The sequence below is a fragment of the Protopterus annectens genome, chromosome 2.part1 (genome assembly GCF_019279795.1).
Source record: "Protopterus annectens isolate FY-2018-M chromosome 2.part1, PAN1.0, whole genome shotgun sequence".
Taxonomy (NCBI): domain Eukaryota; kingdom Metazoa; phylum Chordata; order Ceratodontiformes; family Protopteridae; genus Protopterus; species Protopterus annectens.
In genome coordinates, this window is record NC_056729.1 from 1,221,495,354 (window position 1) to 1,221,516,301 (window position 20,948).

A 20,948-nucleotide genomic window follows, 5' to 3' on the forward strand; every position below is an offset into this window, starting at 1 on the left:
ACCGGAGAACCTCTTGCTGTGAGGCAACAACACTACCGCTGCACCATTGCGCTGTCTGATGGGGTAGAACATAAAGGATTTTTCTGGATAATGGAGGTGGCAGGGAATAGGCAATAATATAACCTCTGGAAATAATTACCTGCACCCAAATATCTTTTTTTGTGTTTAACCAGGCTTCTCGGTGCAGAGATAAGCGCCCCTCCCCGACTGCTTCCAGAGAAAGGCAATCGGGCCTCCCTTCAGGAGTGCTGGAAGGGTCTGTTGGAAAAAGAATCTCTAGGCCCTCAGTTTTGCAGGCCTCCTTTGCCACAGGGGCATCTTCTACTATTATTACCCCCCCACACACACACACCTCTAGAGGAACTACCTCCATGTGCGTCCTGGAAAGGACCCTGTGATTTCCTGAACCATATTTTTCAACTTCCCCACTGACTCCTGGAAAAGGACCTTTGAGGGGTTGAAAAATGTATGCCTACTACACAGAGGGTCTTTCCATCTTTTTCACACCTGAACAGTGTGCCTTTAACAGTGAGGCCAAAAAAGAAGAGCCGTCAAAGGGAACACTGACAAATGATGACTTGAAAGGCTCTGCAAAATCAGACAGGGGCATCCAGGCATTCCTCCTAATGGAAATAACCTGAACTCCAGCCCTTGAGGCTCCTCCTTCAGCATGCTAGATGAGCCTCATGGATGAATTTGCAATAGACTGAAGGGCAGCCAACTATGAAGCCACAGAAGATTGAGCCTCAGCAGAAGTGGTCCCTGAAAGGGAATTTGCAAGCTCCTTGATCAAGTCCCTTAGCAGTCTCGTGAAGTGTGCTAAGTAGAGAGTAAAAGTTGCTGAAGCTACCCAAATCTATCCAGTACCCTAGATTCTCTACTAGGGGGGATGGACAGTGTTGGTGTGAATTACTTAAGATGTACCTCCATGGACTATCTGAAGACATACATGATTGAGCTCTCAGAGTATGTGTCCCAGGCAGGTATGACTCTAGCCCTAAGCAGAATCTTACCTTCACCAAGAATGATACAATACCAACAAAAAATAATTGACTTCAACAACTGGCTTAGTTTCTGGTGTTTTTCAAAGGGGATCCAGTATCTGTCTGCCTGGAATGACATGGTTGACGGGCCTCGATGCTCTGCCAGAGATGGCCTCCACCTGTCACATCTGGGGTTCCGGATCATAGCCAAGGCTCTTGCCTCTCCCAGTGTGGCTTTTTGAGGCTATGTCCCAAAGACAAATCTTCCAACATAAAAGATCTCTCAAAAAGCAAACTGAAGGTCATGCTATTTAACGCTAGGAGCCTTAACCTGAAAATGCACTCACTAGAGGCTCTCTTCACACTGGAAGATGCTGTCTGGGTGGTCACGGAAACTTGGTTCCGGGTTGTGGAAAACACCACTGCTTTACTAGGCTATACCTCATTCCACATATTCCAACCCCAAAACTAGGTCGGGAAGACTAAGGGTGGTGGAGTCTCTATCTTCATTAAGGACAGGCACTCCTCCAGACTGGTTTGCCAGCATGACACACTGGAATTACTCCAGGTGCAACTGACAGTTGGCAAGACACCCCTCCAAGTTATAGCCAGCTATAGACACTCCTCCATGACTCAGGACACTCCCTCCTCCTACCTGGACCTACTAGACTTCATCAAGGTAACCCCTAACACCCTGATCCTTGATGACTTCATCTACCCCGCCATAGACGGGGTGAACTATTCCTGCACTAATGCACTCATCCAATGATTCCTTGACTTCATCAATTCTAATGCACTAGACCAGCTCATCTCATCTCCCACAAGGGGAGAGAACTTTCTGGACTTTGCTCTTACCAACATGGGTGACTGCTGCACCACTCCGATAGTATGTTCATCCCTGGTGAAATCAGATAATCGGTCTGTCTCATCAAAGTTTCTATCCCACCCAGCCCCCCCCCCCCCCTCCAGCCATAACTAGGCTAAAAAACTTCTCAAAAGCTGACTACAAACCTGTAAAGGGAGACTATCAGCAGCTTCACACCCCCCCCCTTAGAGGATGCAGACAACTATGCTGGACAATATGCCAATGCAGTACACAAGCACCTGTACAACTGCATGGACTCAGCCATGCCCAAAATAACTAAAACCTGCTCCTCAAGGAAACACAAACCTGTTGGGGAACATACTTTATCAACACGATTTACAACAAAAGGAAGAAACTGTTGTCCAAGGGTAAAAAGAACAAATTCCAAATTAGAAAAACTCTCTCCTCGGCCTCAACAAGCAAATTATATCACTAGTGAAAACCTCCAAAGACAATTATGAATTGAAACTAGCCTCTGAAACAAAGGGAAACCACAAAGCCTTGTTCAGTTACGTCAGGAACCTCCATGGCAAAGCCCAGGTTTGTTCCAAATTAATACTAAATGGTACCACTTACATTGATCCAGTTGACTTAGCCATCCTGCTAGCTGATCGGTTCAGCACAAACGTCACCCCCCATCCCCCCAAAGGCCCATTCGACATCCATACTACTTGTCCCGCACCTCAATCTCCGTAGATCCTATCCAAGGCAAAGAACACAGCTTCCATGGGCTCTGATAGTACCACAGGCTGTATTCTGCAACATTTCCAGCAAGAACTAGCTTTGCCATTGAGCACCCTATTCAACCACAGCCTAATTACAGGCTTCATTCCAGCAGAGTGGAAAACTGTCATTGTCACCCCCTTGCACAAAGTTGGTGCCACTACTGACCTGGGAAACTACTGCCTCATTAGCTTGACAAGTCTGATCTGTAAAGCCATGGAATGCATTATTATGGATTTCATAAACAAGGACATAAGCAATCTCCAAGCACTTGGCCCCATCCAATTCATATTTGTCTGGGGCAGATCTTGCCTGCTGAACCTGGATGACTTCTCTGAGGCCGACACCAAGGCCTTGGATGAGGGAAAGTCAGTACATACGGCTAACCCTGACTTGGCCAAGGCCTTTGACGTAATCCCCCACTTGGTCATCATCTAAAAGCTAACACAACTTGGTGTAAATCCCTATCTCGTCAGGTGGGTGGCCAACTGGCTCACCGATAGGACCCACAAGGTCAAAAGAGGTGCCACCACCTCTGACAGCAGACCTGTCACTAGTGGCATTCCCCAGGGATTTGTTCTGGGACCCCTGCTGTTTGATATCTACTTCTCAGAGATCAAGGTAAAGAGAAAGGGCCTATGGATAACCAAGTTTGCAGATAAAGTTGGGTGCTGTCACTGACTCCCCAAATGATGTTAAAATACTACAAGAGGGTCTCCCAGCAACAAATGACTGGTGTTAAAGTCATGGCCTCAAGTTAAACACAAAAAAAATGTATCATACCATTCAGCAAAAATACTGCCCCTACTGATTACCACATCAACACCAACCCCCTTAAGCATACAACCTGTGGTGAGAGACCTGGGTACTCAGGTTGACAACAATCTCACATTCGACCATCAAGTAGGGCAGTGGTCAGAAAAGTCTTTTACTTGATTCATCTCATAAGTAAAGGGACTGCATCCAGAAAAAAAGGAGGCTATTACTTCTCTGTACTCCACGCTCATTAGGCCTATAATTGAGTATAACCCCCCATTTGGTATGTAACTCTCCAAACACCTGCACCAACTGGAAAGGCCACAGAAATACCTCACAAAGAGAATTCATGAACTCCAACACCTGTCCTATGCAGACAGGCACAAATCACTATCACTCTACTTGGTATCGTACAGACTTCTCAATCTGTGTCTCACCTACAAGACAATATCGGACCCGGCGCTACTAGAGATGCTTCATATCTGTATGTAACTCCTCGTGCATTACCCACTCAAAAGGCCTAAATCTAATATGCAACATCAACAAAACCTGCTGGAGAGACGGGTTTGTCTCCCAGAGGCTGCTCCATCTCTGGAATAGACTTCCCATACATATCAGAGTACCTCACTGACCCTCTTCAAACGCAACCTTTGTGAGTGGATGGGAAACCACAATTTTTTTTCCCAGGGGTTCCAGCTTTATCACTCGCTGACAGGGGTGACAGGAGTTGACTGAGGTTTCATTTTTTTGGGGATAAATTCTTCGCTAGGCTTATAAGGGCCCCAGGGCTATTAGCTTAGTAACCTCCTATGATCTTATGAGCTCTGCCCCGTGAGTTCCTTCTTTGTAGCTGCTGCTACGACCATTGCATCAACTGGTACCCCGTTACTCCAAAATTCCTCTCTTACTGGTGGAGCCAGAATCCTGTCTGGTCTCTTGGGGATCGGCACAATCGTATCAGGTTCCTTCCACCCCCACCTAGAATCCAACTCAATGAGTTAATCAGCAAGCAGAGTAACCCAGGAGGTAGATGGGCTAGTCCCAAAAACTTCCAGAACCACTGCCTCCTTGGGAGTAAGATTTTAGGAAGACCAACCATCATTCTGTTTAAGGATCTGCAGAATGTCTCCAAAAGAGACATCATCGGGTGATGTTTTGAGAGACTCTTCTACTTCATCAAAGTCAGTATCCGCAGTGATAGACTCTTGAGAAGAGTAAGCGTCTCCTCTTGCACTTCCTCTTCCTAGGGACTTCAGTGGGATGATCTGGAGAATTATCAGAAGAGATGACAATGCCCTGCTGGGGTTGACTGGAAGCTATTGGCAGGCTGTCAACATGGAGTAGAATGTTGAGGATCACTGTGCAAAGTCATCTGAGAGGTTGAGGGTGGATCCAAGGGGGAAGGACCTGTATGACTTGCTGAAGCAGAAAAAACTTTCTTCACAACCTCAAAAGCAGACCACTCAGGAAAGAAGGAAGTCAACGAGTAGAGAAAGTGAGTTTCTGGCCCATCACTTCCCTCTCCTCAGAGAGCAATTTACCCAAAGCAGAAACCGGAGCCAAGCTATGAAGAGCCAAAGCTCCAAAGGAAGAGACTGCTCTATAAACCTTGGAGTTAGTCCTATCCCCTTGGATGCTACCTGGAAGCTTCTGCTCGGACAGTCCTCTAGGTCAGATGATGTTGGGACCAGTGCACTCAGAGTAACAGTCAGATCCAAAGACAATGCTCTTTTTGGATCAGACCTGTGATGCTCAGATCCGAGGGCTCAACACGGCAGGCTGGGTCAGAGGAGGAGTTGGAGTTGGTGTAGTGGTAGATGGACAGTGTTCCTGACCTGAAGCGGTAGGAACAGTGAGAACTCCCTAAGTACGCTCCATGAAGAATCTCATCATCCTTTCCACATCTGCCTCTGTGAGACTTCTGGATGAAATACAGAATACTAAACAAAGGCAATTTTAAGTACCACTGTAAAAATGGGAAGAGCACCCGCGAAGGGACTTAATCCAAGCTCAACGAGTAGACGGCTTGTGGCAAGGATTAGGATCCGAGGAAGTCAGTTCTGGAGTATGTTTCGTCATATCGGAGGTCGTAGGACTTGAAACGTATCTGACCAGACCCAAAGATGGTCAGATCCCAAGTGACTTTGGATCCAATTTTTCTTTCTTTTTCCTCGGTTCCGATGAAGTAGATGCCGTGGAATCTGATGGTCTGGACCATTTTGAAGGGTCCTTAGTTTTAGTCTTAGGAGAATGAACTCCAGAAATGGCTTGAGAAAAGGGAGTTGGTAACAAACCCTTTAAAATTAACTTATTTCTTTATTCCATCAAAGTGCTGGGGTTGAATCCACTACAAATGTCATAACCTTGGTCAAGGTGTTCAGATCACACAGGCAGTGGGCAAATGAAGAAGGCATTTTATCCCTACATTTCTCAAATTTTTTAAAACCTTTCTCAGACATCAAGTAAGGTAAATGCTTATAACTGGTTATCAAGAAGATTTAAAAATTTTGTCTTAGAATATCCGGAGAGTTATTAGCAAAATATTACAAATACCGGAAAGAAAAAGACAGTAAGAATAATTAGCATTTGTTTTAAGAGAAAGGAAAGATTAGCTATAAAAGTAGAGAAGAAACAGGGTAGGAAAGGGCTACCAACAAATGCAGTGAAGATTACACCAAGTGGTGTAGATAAAAGCAACACTAAGAAAGCAGAATAAACTTTCTAGAGAAAAGGGGCATCAAGAAATAAATGCTTGAAGAAAAGAATTTGTAGAAATTCACTTATTTGAAACCATTAGCCAGAGAGCTGCAGGCGACCACATCTAGATGTGAAAGTGACAAACGAGCTCTGAGGGAAGTTAGGGATGGTGCATTATGGGTAGGAAAGGAGCTTGAGAGTTTGTCAGAGGCCACAAGCTAGTGTAACGGCTGAGTCAGACCAGTGTGTCTGATCCGAATTCATCAGTTGAGGAATGAATGATAACTGACATCAGATTGTCTAGTTTTATTTATGTAGTTTTTCTTCCATGAGCCCCACAGGGAAAAAGAGAGAGAGAGAGGATTGAAGGTCAGTCCCTCCCCTAGCAATGATGCTCCTCAGAGAAGCTTAGCAAAGGAGCATAACGTGGTCACTTCCCTGATGCCAGCAAGAGTAGTACTCCCTGCCCGAAAAAGGTAGCTGAAGAGAGACAGAAAAGTGTCTAGCTATCAATCTTTAGTGTCTTCCTGAGAAACGACACCAGAGGGACCAACAGGAGTGATGAGCAGTCTGAGGAACAAACGATCACAATGGTTTCACTCAATAAACAGCTGAGAAGGGGAAACCACAATCAAAACCTGAAGCTCTCCCTGAGTAAAACTCAATCTCTGCTGTTCAGGGAGACAACAATCACGTTATCAGCATTCAGATCCATGTCACAGCCTCAAAAGGTGCCTGACAAGTTGGCAGAGGAGCCTTGAGGAGTCAGTCTTACCTCCTGACTGAAAAATTAATCTTTATGAGGTAAATTTTTTAGTGATAGCTACCAAATATACTAGTCCCAGCCTCTAGCAACCGGTTTTGACAGAAAAAGTAACACTTTTCCCCCCACAACACATAACTTATAAAGGAACTCTCACAGGGAACTAGGATTGTCTGTCAAGTACAAAGGTGTGTGACAAGTGGGCAGCACAGCCTGGCTGAGACCATCTTACCTCTTGCCAGAAAAAATACCTATAGAGGTAAAACGTTTAATGACAACCACCAAACATAGGGTCTTCCACCAGCCCCTAGCAATCAATTTTGATAGAAAGTAACATTTACTCTACAAAAAGTCAAATTTAACAAGGGAATCTTCGAAAGGAACCTGGACTATCAAGTACAAAGTGTGGCAGAAAATGAAGACTTGGAGTCTGTCTTATCTCTTGACAAACAAATATGATTTTGAGCTTGATTTCTTACGGACAAGCATGAAGTGCAATAGCCCCAGTGCCGAATAACATGATTTTCACAGAAAAATAATACATGTCCTCACATGAAATGCTACTTGAGAAAGGAATTCCGAGAGGGGCCCAGCACCACCTGTCTACCAAAAACCGTGTTTGACAAGCAGTTAGTAGAGCTTAGGAGGGTCAGTGAAACACCAAGACAGGAAGTTTTGAACTATTCTTTTTTTAATGCCAGCCCCCAAAACCACTAATCCTAGCCATAGTATCTGACAGACAAGTAAATATCTTTCTCTCAAAAATTTGAAAAAAAAAAAGATTTTAAGGTAAAACATTTAGTGACAACCACTAAATATATCAGTTCAAGCCTGCATCCTAAATCTGTGACGGAAGATACATTTCTCCTCAAAAAACAATGAAGTGGAACATCGTCCCCAATAGGCTACTCATCGGTCTGCCTTGGTGAAGAGCTAGCAAAGTGATCAAAGCCCACACAGGAGTCCACTTTTCTACAGCAAGAAAGATCTTAAGTTTTAGTGCCCTGGACACTGATTTTACTTTGTTGTTTCTGAGATGTGCAGTGGTTAGGGCATGTGGAAGATGCCCTAAAGTCTTGGAAACTAGCTGGCTGAGTCCTTAGCAATATATCCCTTACAGATTAGGCTACTGCAACAGCGATATAATGACAATTATATGTGCAGTCTCCAACTGTCACATCAAAGCTGGTGCACAGCATGCATGACCTAAAGATGGAGCTTCTAGGGGGCAGAGGATGGACACAAACAAATATCAAGCAATTCAGGTAAATTGTACAAGACAATCTTTTCTAGTGGTACACAAAAAGTAACTAAGTAAGCAAATGAAGCACCTCATCAATATCCACAGGTCTGCTGAAGACATTAAATCGTTTATCAGTGGCCAGTCGTTTGGTAACATCCCTGAGAAACAGTCGCAGTTCTCTCAAGGTATTTTCTTCTTGTTCTTCAAGTTTTCTTTTTTCTTCTTCTGATAGTTGACGAGGTGTTGGTGGCAATGCTAGTGGCAACTCTTCCATCATCTGCACTGCTAAAGAATGAAACAAAAAAGTACTTAACATGTAGCCTACCAAATCAGAAAAAAAAATGAATACAGTTGAAACTGCATAAATTACTGTTAAAATGGGAAAAAATGCCAAACATTATAAATACAAAGCACAACTCACTGTAGAATTCTGCTGCTGAAACAAAGGTAGACACTATATTTCTGCTAAACTATACACAAAAGTAAAAAAACAGAGGAAGCGCATAGAAAATATCTACCTAAATTTCTTTGCCAGAAAGATTCATCTCTACCCTCAAACAAAATTAATAGCAAAATTGTTATTGCTTCTACAAAGGTACCACTACTTAGTGGGTTACAAAGACTGTATACCCTGAAGGACCAACTCACATTTCTTCCTGAATGTGGTGTCATACTCATCTCCTTCAGTCAAGCTAGTCATTCATTCTTCACAGTCAGCATTTGTTTCCTCAAAGGCTGCTTTTTTTTTTTTTTTGGGGGGGGGGGGTGCACATTAATGAGATACTTACCACACCAGCAGAGCACACGTTATTTGTGTATGACACTTTGTCCCCAACCATACTACAGCTCGCAAGGCACTTAGAATGGATTTGCCAGGTGAAAGTGAAGATCTGACAGCCACAATGCTACAAATACACAAATATCTACCTGACTGCATTATTCTGGACAGAAAGCAGTTGAGAGTTTGTGACTCATGAAGAAAGGCTTCTTGCAAATTATGTTATACATTTTAATAAATACATGCAGTTAACCTAAATTTAACACTGGACTGTCAAGCAATACAAACCACCAAGGGACTTGAGATGCAGGATAATCGAGAGAATGTGTCAAAATGTCTGACTCCTGAAGTATCAGCATAAAACAGGGGGTCTGACTCCCGGAACAACAGTCCAAGCAATAAAACCTGGTGAAGATAAAAAACAAATTTCCGAATAGCTTGCTTGCATTTTTCTTCTTTGGAGCTTTTTTTCCCAGGTCTTTTATGAAAAAGGGCCTTGTTGGCTCAGCTGGATCGTCCTGGCAAACAAATGCAATAAACAAACTATACTTGCCACAGCACAAATGTCTACAAAGGACACATTTTTAAGCCAACAGAGGAAATCATCAAGTTTCTGGATGAGTAGCTTTTAGAAGCAACATTTTCCAGATGGTTGTGTGTTGGTAACCAGTTGTTGTATCTTTCGGCTTTTCCCGGTTAGGGGTCGCCACAGCGGAACTCCGGTCCGCTAATGATTGGCAGTAGATTTTTACGTACTGAGTTGCCAGCCCTGATGCACAACCTTCAACAAAGGTACGCCCATTCACGCATGTCTCCACACAGAAGACACTTTAGCTGAGAATCGAAAAGGACATCTTACTGTGAAGCGACGCTACCACAGCACCACCACCGCAGCATTTGTAACCAGTGAAAAGATAATATAGCTCACAACTGCACTTTCACAGTAGAGGCAGCTGCTCCATTGTCAAAAAGAAGAGCTAAAAATTCTAGAATGGAGTGAACAGGAGCTGTGTAAGGATCCATATCACGCTGTTTGGAGTCCAATTTACAGTACTCCTCCATTTACTTCTATACAGCTTTTGAGTGGATTGCTTATAGGATGATATCAAAATACAACAAACTGGAGGGGGGGGCATAGGTTGTCTGGCTATAAATGGAATTGGAAGAAACAAGCTGTCAGCTTCATGTTGGACAGAATGGGCTACAGCATTCCTGAGGGTGTGACAGAAGGTTTAGAGTGGGTTCCAGAACCTATGTTTTTTCCTGAGAGTGAGGCCAAAGGAAGGGAAACCAGATTTGTCGAGGCCAAAATGGTACAATGAGGATTACTGTTCTCAATCTGTTTGCTTTCTGGAGAAATTTGGGAATCAAGGGAGTAGGGGAAAGGTGTACAGGAGACCAGGAGGCCAATTCTGTATGAGAGCATCCCTTTGGGGGGGTATTAGGGCAAAGTAGCTGCTGCATTTATTGTTCAGAGGTGATGAAAAAAGGTCGCAGCAAGGTTGGCCCCATCTGTGGAAAATTTCTTCTGCTACTTTCTGATTGAGGGACCACTCGTGAGGCATGAGAATGGATCTGCTCAACTTGTCCTTAATCACAATGGACTTTCCCAGAATGTGCACTGCTGTAAGAAAGTAGTTGAATGAGATCGTCCACTGCCACACACTGAGCGCTTCTTGACACAGGGGTTGTATGACCTGGTCCTTCCTTGCTTGTTTATGTACTAGACCACAGACATGTTGTCTAACTGAATCTCCACTGTTCCCAGAGGAAGAGTAGCCTGAAAGGCCCGCAACATTAGAGCACTGCCTTCATCTCTAGGACGTTTATGTGTAAATTGGCCTCATCAGGAGACCAGGTGCCATGGACCATCTTCCCCAGAAAATGGCCCCCCCACCCTAGCTGGGAAGCATCCGTGGTCATCGTAGCCTGAGGCTGAGGGGTAACAAATGGTCAGGCCTTCAGTTACCTGACTGAAATGAATCCAGCATGATAGAGCTGTCCTGCAGGTGTCCATAATGAGTACCTGAAAAGCCATCAGTTGATGGATAATCGGCCACTGTGCAGCCAAAAGCCATTGTAGAATTTGCATGTGGAATCTCATCAGCAGTACCAAGATTATACTGGCTGCCATTGAGCCTAAAGACATGACGGGTGGCTATATTCTTGTTCTGAAGTAGCTTGTGTGTTTGGCATCTGATCATTAGCACTGTGGATTGTGGAAGTCCTGCAACCATCTGATTTGTGCCCAAAATTGCTCCTATGAACTCCACTGTTTGAGCAGATTCCAAGTGCGACTTTTTGTAATTCATTGTTATGCTTAGTTCTGTACAAATTTGGATAACAGAGTCTCTTGCCCGAATAAGTAGATGCCTGGCTGGGGCATAAATGAGCCAGTCATCCAAACAGGGAAACACCTGGAATCCTTGTTGTCTCAAGTGAGCTGCTACCACTGCCATGCATTTGGTGAACACCCTGGGGGCTGCGGGGAGACCAAAGGGCAGCACTCTGAACTGGAAATGACTGGCTCACAGCCAGGAGTGTAAATACCTTCTGGATTGCCTTCCATTTTTATGTGGTAGTACACATTCTGAAGGTCTATGGAGCACATCGAGTCGTCCTGTTCCAAGAAAGGAAGTATGGACTGTACCATGACCATTCGGAACTTACGGCATCAAACTGACTTGTTTAATGTGCTGTGATCCAGAATTGGTCTCCAGTACCCAGTTTCCTTTGGAACTAAATAGAACCTTGGGTAAGTTCCGAATCCTCTTTGATCTGGGGGGACCTCCTGGATGACTCTCTTGTCCAACAGTTTCTGAATTTGAATAACTGCCTCATCCCTTTGACTGGGTGGAACTTCCGGGATTCTTCAGTTGGGAGGATGGTGTTGGAAGGACAGAATTAGACATCCTCTGGATATTATTCTTTTCACCCTTAAATCATTGGTTATTTTTAGCCAGGCTCTCCAGTGCAGGGATAGTCAACCTCCAATTGCCTCCAAAGATAGGCAATTGGACCTCCTTTCAGGAATGCTGAAAGAGTCTCCCAATGAACGGCTCTCTAGTCCCCTGGCCTCTTCTGCAAGGGCAGCATCTTCCTGAATTGTTCCCCCCTCTGCCCCCTGGGGAACTATCTCCATCTGTATCCTGGTAAGACCACTGTAATTTCTTGAACTACATTTTGCCACCTTCTCTCTAACCTTTAGGGTATGGTCTCTGATTGGCGGAAAAACATATGCCCATAGCCTAACAGGTCTTACCCTCCTTCTCAAACCTGGACAGCATGTCTTTGACCTTGGCACCGAAAAGGGACATTCCATCAAATGGAGAGTGGATGAAAGAAAACTTAAAAAGCTCCGCAAAGTCTCACAGGCACATCCAGGCATGCCCGCACATCGATATGCCAGAACCCGCCCCTCTATTTGTTCCTTCTGCTGTATGAGTGATTAGCCTCGTGGAAGAGTTGGCTACAGACTGTAGGGTTGCCAGCTAGGAAGCAACCTTCTCTCTGACTCCCTCAGCTATGGCTCCCTCAAGGGTATCTGAGAGCTCTTAGATCAGATTTCTCTGTAACCTAGTGAAATGGGACAGGTAATTCAGTGATCAAAAGTCGCTGAAGAAATGAATTGCTTCCTGCATCTAACCATCATCCTGGAATCCTTACTCGGAGGATGAATAGTGGAACTCTCTAGTGTTAGTTACTTTTTAGTAGCTGCCACTACTACCATGGCATCTACTGCAACCCCTTTTGTCCAAAAAGCTTTGTTAGTTGGTGCTGTGATAATCTTGTCTGGTCTCCGTGGAGTTGGCTCAACAGAATCTGGGGTCTCCCATGCCCGCCGAGAGAGCAATTCTAAGAGCTCATCAGCAGGTGGAGGAGGTAGATGGTCAGGATACAAAGGCAGCCAGGTACACAGACTCCTCAGTGGAAGGACTACTGGACTGCCAACCACCTCTCTGTTTTAAAATCTCCAAAATGTTTCCAAAGAAGACATCCTCAGGAGGGTGACCATGTGGATCCTTCTACCTTTATCGACATCAGTATCGTCTGTGGCTGACTCCTCATTGGAGTCCAAATGCTTCCTCTTACAGGTCCCTCTTCAGTGGGACCTCCTCAGTAGTACACTCTGGGGAAATATCAGAAGAGGAAGGGGTACGCCATTGGGTATCGTGGGGCCTAAGGTCCCACTGTCACTATGGAATGTCCTGGTCAGAACAGGTGCGCAGTGGGAGTAAATGGAACTGAGGATCCAAGAGGGGGGTGACTTCTTAGTTGCAGAGGCAGCTATGGCCCACTCCACAGCCCTGAACACTGACTGCTCCTGAGTGGAGAGGGGAGTCCACCTCTGACAAGCCATGCTTGAAGGAAAGGGTCCTCTCCAGTTCTGAAGACAGATCGCCTGGGGTTGAGAATTTGGTACTGAATTCACCTGAGCAGAAGCCCCAAGATGCAGAGACTGCTCAGAAGGTCTGAGAGTCTATCACACTATAGGTCCACCAGGCTTCGGAAGCACTCTGGGTCCAAGAAGGCTTAAGAGCTCCAAGCAAGCGTCTGATCTGAGGAAAAATAAATCTTTGAATCCGAGCAAGAAGTCACCAGGCGTATCAGATCCAACGGCTCAGAGACTTGCCTGAAGTCGGAGAAAGAACCAAAGGAGGAGTGGATGGCTTAGATAAACCTAAGACCATTTGGGGTCGAACCTGAGGGGGACTTAGTAATGCCCTGTGCCCACAAAATTTTCTGGACCATCGTTCCCATGTCTTCTTCTGTAATGTTTCTGGTAGAACAGAAACAGCAAGCCGAAGGAGACCTTGCCTGCTTAGAAAAGAAGATGGTACTTTCAAAGGCACATGGTCCACCGAAGGAGGGTACAGAGTCCATGGCAGCGAAGTTATAGGCCGGAAAGAGCTGGAGATCGGATCTGACCACAATGGCTCTGACTTTTCCATATCAGAGAGGCTCCGAGCTAAAGGACATGGATCTGAAGACGAAGGACTCTGCACCAAAAGCCCGAAAGCGTCATGGAGATGGATGCTTTGGAAGATTTAGATCTCTGCTCTAAGTGATCTAATGGAACAGAGGAAGGTCTCTTCTTCCCTCTATCAGCAGATTTAGAGGCAGAAGAAGCTTGGCCTGAATGAGAAAACTTACGTTTAACTACAGACTTAGGAGTGCCACCAGAAATGGACCTCACTAAAAGTATATGGTAATAACCCCCTTAGAATAAATTTATTTTTCCTTTCAACCACAGCCCTGTGGTTGAAGAAATAACATATTGCAGTGTCTTCCTGAAGATGATGTGGCCCCAGGCAGTACAAACACAGTGTGTGCAAGTAACTGCATGGCATTTTGTAACCGCACATAGTACATTGTCGCCTCACAGAAAGACATAGTCCTGTTAGATTCTCAGCTAGAGTGTCTTGTGTGTGGAGACGTGTGTGAATGGGTGTACCTTCGTTGAAGGTTGTGCATCAGGGCTGGCAACTCGGCACATAAAAATCTACTGCCAATCATTAGCAGACTTGAGTTTCGCTGTGGCAACCCCTAACCAGGAAAAGCCGAAAGACACAACAACATAGTACATTTCCTGAAGCCCATGAGCTTATCTTGTTTCTCAGCCATGGTAAACACACACAGACACATCTACAAATAAGGAAAGGAAGGAAAACAGTCAAAAGTAAAGAAAGTTTTTTTCATAAAAGATTCAGGAAAGTAGGGGAAAGCTTACTAATGATAATAGCGCAAATGCAGCTTAGGGTATAAGGGAGGGAAATGGGAAGAAAAGTAACCTAATAAAAAACGGTTACTGTGGGTAAAAAAGTTCTAAAGAAATAAACAGGGAGGAAAGAAAAGTACAGTTTTGTACCTACCATAAATGTAGATGTCTGATAGGTATGCATCTGCAGTCATCACATATGGGTTGTCCTGCCTTAGGCAGCCCTTCGGTCGGCCGGATTCCAAAGTCTGGGTCCGGCGTCGGCGGATGTCGCCCCTTCCCCGACTTCACAGCGCCTGGGGTATAAAAGCGTCAGCCGACGCCATCTTCCTCAGCTTTTCTTGCCCCAGATGCCAGGTGCCCTCTAGGAAGGCTAAATTTGGAAAATAAGCAATAAAAAATACAAACATTTGCAAATATATATATATATATATATATATATATATATATATATATATATATATGTAAAAACAAATACACCACAATAGATCCCCCCAGCTAGCTAATAGAGAGGTAAGCAGCCTAGGAATACCACAGAGGGGAAGGAGGGAGGGTAAACCTGACTGCAGATGCATACCTATCGGACATCTACATTTATGGTAGGTAAAAACTGTACTATGTCCTTCAAGGATGCACCTGCAGTCATCACATATGGGTAGAATACCATAGCCAATCTGGGGGTGGAGGTACTAGGAAAAGGATGGTGTAGCTAAGATACCCTGCAGGACAGCCGTAGCAAAGCCTGCTCTGGATCTGGAATATAAAGGTAAATTGTAATGCTTGGTAAATGTATGCATGGAGCTCCATGTGGCAGCTTCTAAAATGTCTTTTGTAGCCACCCCTCTTAAGAAGGCTGTGGAGGTGGCTGTGGCTCTCATAGAATGAGGTCTAATGTTAGCTGGTACAGTCTTTCCATGGAACGAGTAACAAACGCGGATGCAATTTCCTATCCATTTTGAAATTGTCTGTTTGGAAATTGCTTTTCCTCGAGTACCAGCAGCATATGCTACCAGCAGCTGGTCAGTTTTCCTGAAACCTTTAGTTCTGTCCAAGTAGTAGCGCAACTGTCTGTGAATGTCCAGGGTGTGCAGCAGTTTCTCCCCTTTGTTTTGTGGATTTGGGAAGAAGGTAGGCAAGTGAATGGCTTGATTCAATGAAACCCTGGATACCACCTTTGGCATAAAAGTAGGATTAGTTCTTAATGAAACTCTGTCCTGGTGAAAAATAATAAATGGCTGAACTGCCATCAGGGCCTGCAATTCCGAAACCCTTCTTGCTGAGGTTATTGCCAGAAGGAAAGCAGTCTTCCATAAAAGGTACTGTAGATCTGCAGATGCTGCTGGTTCAAATGGAGGCAGTGTTAGTTTTTCCAACACGTAGTTAAGGTCCCAAGCAGGTAGAGGTGGTTTCCTAGGAAGTTTGATGTTTTTAATTCCTCTTAGAAACTGTCTTAGGAGAGGATAAGAAAAGACAGGTGGATCAGTATTGTACTCAGCTGAAATTGCTGAAGCATGAATCTTAATAGAAGAGTAAGACAGCCCATTGTGGAACATTTCTGCCAAGTATTCCAGGATATGTGCCATGTTCATCATTGTCGCACCTAGGCCCTTTGTGGTGTTCCAGATGAGAAATCTTTTCCATTTTGCTGAATATGTCTTCCTTGTGGAAGGGCGGCGAGCTTCCATAATAATATTCTTGACTCTCTGGGATAGCTTATCCTGAGGAGGAGTCAAGGTATTCTCCACGCAGTTAGTTGCAATGTTTTCAGGTTGGAATGTAGAGTTTTGTATCTGTGCTGGGTCAGTAGAAGTGGCCATATAGGTAGGTGCCATGGTTTCGTACGTGACATGCTGCTTAGCAGTGGGTACCAGTGCTGTCTTGGCCAGTCCGGAGATATCAGAATCACTTTTGGCTGCTCTGCCCTGATCTTCAGTAACACCTTGGTCATTAATGGAATAGGAGGAAATGCATACACTGTCAGATTTCTCCAGCTGAACGAGAGGGTGTCCACTTTCCATGCTCGTGGGTGGTATGTCCTTGAGCAGAATTTCTTCATTTGATGGTTGTGGGGGGATGCAAATAGATCTATGTCCGGGCTCCCCCAAGATTGTGTTATCTGTTGAAAGATGTCTGGGTGCAGCATCCATTCGTGTGCATCCATGATATTTCTACTTAAGCTGTCCGCCAGTGTATTGTCCTTCCCTGGCACAAACTGAGCTTGTAGCTGTATATTGAGTTTCAAGGAAAGATCCCATAGATTCATTGCCAGTCTGCATAGAGGATAAGAATGGGTACCTCCTTGCTTGTTTATGTACCACATAACTGTGGTGTTGTCTGTCCTTATTAGTAGATGGCCTTGATGCAGAAAGAGTTTGAAGGCCTCGATTGCATGTATCACTGCTAGCATTTCTTTTTGATTTATGTGCATGCGTAGCTCCTTCTGTGACCACTGTCCTTGGATACCTCTGCCCTCCATGTGTGCTCCCCAACCTAGGTCTGAAGCGTCTGTTGTAATAGTTTGGGAGGTTTTTGGCTTTGTGAAGGGCAACCCTCTGTTGGACTGGCTGGCCTGAGCCCACCACAGAAATTCCTTGTGAAGGCATGGAATGAGTGGGATTAACGTTTCCAAACTGTGACTGTGCTGAGTCCATAAACTCCTTAGGTACCACTGCAGCTTTCTCATATGTAGCCTTGCTTGTGGTATCAAAAGAATACAGGACGCCATGTAACCCAGAGCCTGCAGGACTTTCCTTGCAGTCAGCTGAGTTTGTCTTGTCAGATTCTTGAAGTAATCCGGTAGTTGACTGTTTTTCTTCTGTGAGATACGCCATTTGGGTGGTTGTATCTTGATCCGCACCCAGAAAGGTTATTCTTTGGGATGGAACAAGTCTTGATTTGTGCATGTTGATTGTATATCCCAAGGCCTGTAGAAGATTGATGGCATAATTTAAGTCCTTTATCAAAGTTTGTTGGTTGTCCGCTTGTATAAGGCAGTCGTCCAGATATGGGTAGATTTGAATCCCCTGGAGTCTGCAGTGTGCTATTACTGATGCCAGGCATTTCGTGAATACTCTGGGCGCAGTAGATAAGCCAAAGGGCAATGCTGATAATTGATAATGCTCTGACCCTGAAAGAAATCTGAGGTATCTTCTGCAACTTTGTCTGATAGGGACATGCAGGTATGCCTCCTTGAGGTCTAGAGTAACCAGCCAAGACCCCTTGCCCAGCATGGGAAGGAGTTGTTGTAGAGTCAGCATCTTGAATTTTGGCACAATGAGATAAGTATTCAGTGCAGACAAGTCGAGAATTGGTCTCCATTGATGCTCTTTTCTTGGAACAAGGAATAGTCTGGAGTAAAATCCTTGGCCTTGTTCTGAAATAGGAACTTTTTCTATGGCTCTCATTTGTAGTAAATTTGAGATTTGCTTCAAAGCCTCTGCCCTTTGATTTGGTGGCAGACCTGGCATGCCTTTTCTTTTTGGCAATGTGTGGAAATGGAACCTGTATCCGTTGTCTATTATTTGGAGTGTCCATTTGTCTCTTGTAATGTTGTGCCAATTTCTTGAGAATAAAGAAAGCTTTCCGCCCAAAGGTGCTTCTAATTGAGCCCTGGTTGGCGGAGTCAATGCAAAGTCATTGAGTTTGTCCTTGTGTAGTAGTTGCAGGTCCTGAACTGCCTGTCTGGATTGGAGGTTGCCATTGACGGCCTCTGTAGGAGCCCCTAGCTTGCCCTCTACCTCTGGCACGCCTGTTCCTGCCCCTTTGAAATCTTTCTGTGTCCGGAAAGGACCAATTCTTGGAAGGCCAGTTTCTGCTGAATCTAGGCGGTTGGACTTGAAGAAAATCCTTAACTGTTTGTACAGATTTTGCCTTTTCCTCACATTTCTTTAGGACGTCTTGAGCAGTGGAACCAAATAACTTTTGCTTTTCCAGTGGAGCATCCAAAAGCTTAGCTTTAACATGTTCTGGCAGAATTTGTTCCTTCAGCCAAGCATGCCTGTGTATGACAACACCCTGTCATTGCTGACCTACATGAAGCTTCCAATGCATAACCACACTGCAAAAAGTGGTTGCTAACCTGCTGGGAGTTATGTACCAGATCCTGAAGAGATTTACAGTCAAGGGGTTCAGAAGAAGACAATTTCTTATGCATTTCTTCTAACAAATACTCTTGATACTGTATCATGTGAAATTGACAATTTAATGCCCTCATAGCAAGAGTGGCAGAAGTATACACTTTTTTACCCCATCTCTCTAATGCCCTGGACTCCTTTGCAGAGGGGAGTGGGTTCTTAGTAGTAACAGCTGCAACCCCTTTAGGGCCCTGTGAAATAGTTTCAGGGTCAGCAGAGTGGGCCTTATAAAGAAAATTATGTGAGTCCGGGACTCTGTAATACCTATCAGGCTTAACAGGGGCCGGAGGCAGAGTGTCAGAGGTCATACTAGAGTCAGAGTATACATCATCAATCACATTTAAAACAGGAGGAATAGCCAAAGGTCTATGCTGAGGTAAATGGAGAAAAGTTCTTAGTCTTTTCCTGGAATCAGAATATTCCTGGCCCTGCCATTTGAAATGCTCTCTCATAGAGTGAAGGGTCTTTCCAAAGGAAAGCTCTTCAGGAGGGGAGGCCGAGGGAATAGATTCCTCTGCATCCGAATCCTCGTAGGCCGAATAAGCCTCCTCCTGGTAGTCTGAGTGATCCGAGCCAGCAGAGGCCTCCTCTGAGGAAAGGGGATCAGGAGGATCCATCCTGGGCCTTTTGTCTAGAGGGGGTTGGGAGCCCCTGTCCGGAGGAGGCTGAGAGCCCCTAATTAAGGAGATCAGGTCCTCTGCTAAAGTTAGAATCTGTGAACTAGAAGAAGGTCCCTGAGGAATAACTCTGGGAGGCATGGCTTTAGAGTGTTTTGCAGCTTTAGCCCTGGTGAAGGCCTTGATAGACATGGATGCAGGAGGCCTGGCTGCACCACGTGTTGGTGTAGCTTTGTCTAAAGGTATGGTGTCGGAAGATTCCAATACACCAGTTTCGGAAGGCAATTCTGTAACCGACTTGGTAGGAGCCTCCAGGGCCGAGGCTGTCAGTTGTAATATTTCAGGGTTCGGAAGTTCCAAGGACTCGGTATCAGCCGAGACACTCGCGGTAGGCCTAACCGCGGTTTCAGCCGAAACCGCGGCCCGCGTGTGTCAGTCCTTGTCTTTCCGTTTCTTAATTAAATGTGATGTCGGGGTTTCCGACGGCATTTTGTAAGCAAAACTATCCCCAAAAAACTCTTCTGCGAACTCCGACCGACGTCTAAGAGTGCGTCGGTTGAAGGAAGTGCAGGCAGAACAGGCCGAGACGTCGTGGTCTGGGCCTAAGCAAGGAAGACAATAAGAGTGGAAATCCTTATGAGGTATTTGTTTCCCACAAGATAAACAATTATTAACTTTTTCTGACATCGGCTGAGGCAAGAAAGAGTCCCCAAAGGGGTACTTAGCTTTTGAAGTCTTCGGATAGCGAATTTACAGGAGCTGGCCGACCGGCACTTGCGAACTGCTTCTGCTTCGGGCACCACGCGGCAAGAAAGACTGAGGAAGATGGCGTCGGCTGACGCTTTTATACGCCAGGTGCTGTGACGTCGGGGAAGGGGCGACATCAGCCGACGCCGGACCCAGACTTTGGAATCTGGCCGACCATAGGGCTGCCTGAGGCAGGACAACCCATATGTGATGACTGCAGATGCATCCTTGAAGGACATCTACACTAGCTGCACAGAAAATTAACTTAGGAAAAGGTTGATAAAATTGAAAAGATCACCTGAAAAATCCAATAGCAAATGGTTAGACCACGATTTTGTGAAGAAGCAAATGAGATCTGAGGTAACAGGGAAAGGTGCTTTGGGGGTAAGGGGGAGGTATCCAAGAGCTTTTTGGTTGCCATGAGATTAGTAACGACAAACTCAGATCCAAACCCATAAGTGAGGACGAAATGAAAAAACTGACTATCAGATAATATATCTGACAGTACAAATGTCTGCAAAGAAAACATTTTTAAATAAACAGAGGAAGTTGTCTGGATGAGTAGCTTTTAGAAGCAACATTTTCCAGATGGTGGTGTTTTGGTAATCAGTGAAAAGATCCTATAGAGCTCACAACCCACTTAGAATGTATTTTCCTGACAAATGCCAGTCCTTTTATCACAGAGCAAAAGAAATACGCAGCTGTTGTGACTTCTGAAATTCACCCACTGCAGGCAGAATCTTAGTTGACATAGCATGTTTTGGATATGAAGGGTCTACCCAACCAAACTTCTGCCCCCCATGAAAAAGGGGAGGTGAAGGAATGAATGAATGAAATGACTTGACTGAAGGAACAGTCTAATAACACTTTCAGGAGGAAATGTTGAGTGGGTCCCTAAAGCATACTCAGTCTTTTTAACAAACA

At 44.9% G+C, this 20,948-nt stretch overlaps 1 protein-coding gene across 1 annotated transcript in view; it reads right to left on the reverse strand.

Annotated features, from left to right (window-relative positions):
• ATAD2B (ATPase family AAA domain containing 2B) overlaps window positions 1-20,948 on the reverse strand; it is a 4,508,062-nt gene that overhangs the window by 1,102,801 nt on the left and 3,384,313 nt on the right. The window contains exon 23 of the mRNA XM_044063554.1: window positions 8,119-8,315. Coding sequence (XP_043919489.1) covers window positions 8,119-8,315 — 197 coding nt within the window. The remainder of the gene's footprint in view (window positions 1-8,118; window positions 8,316-20,948) is intronic.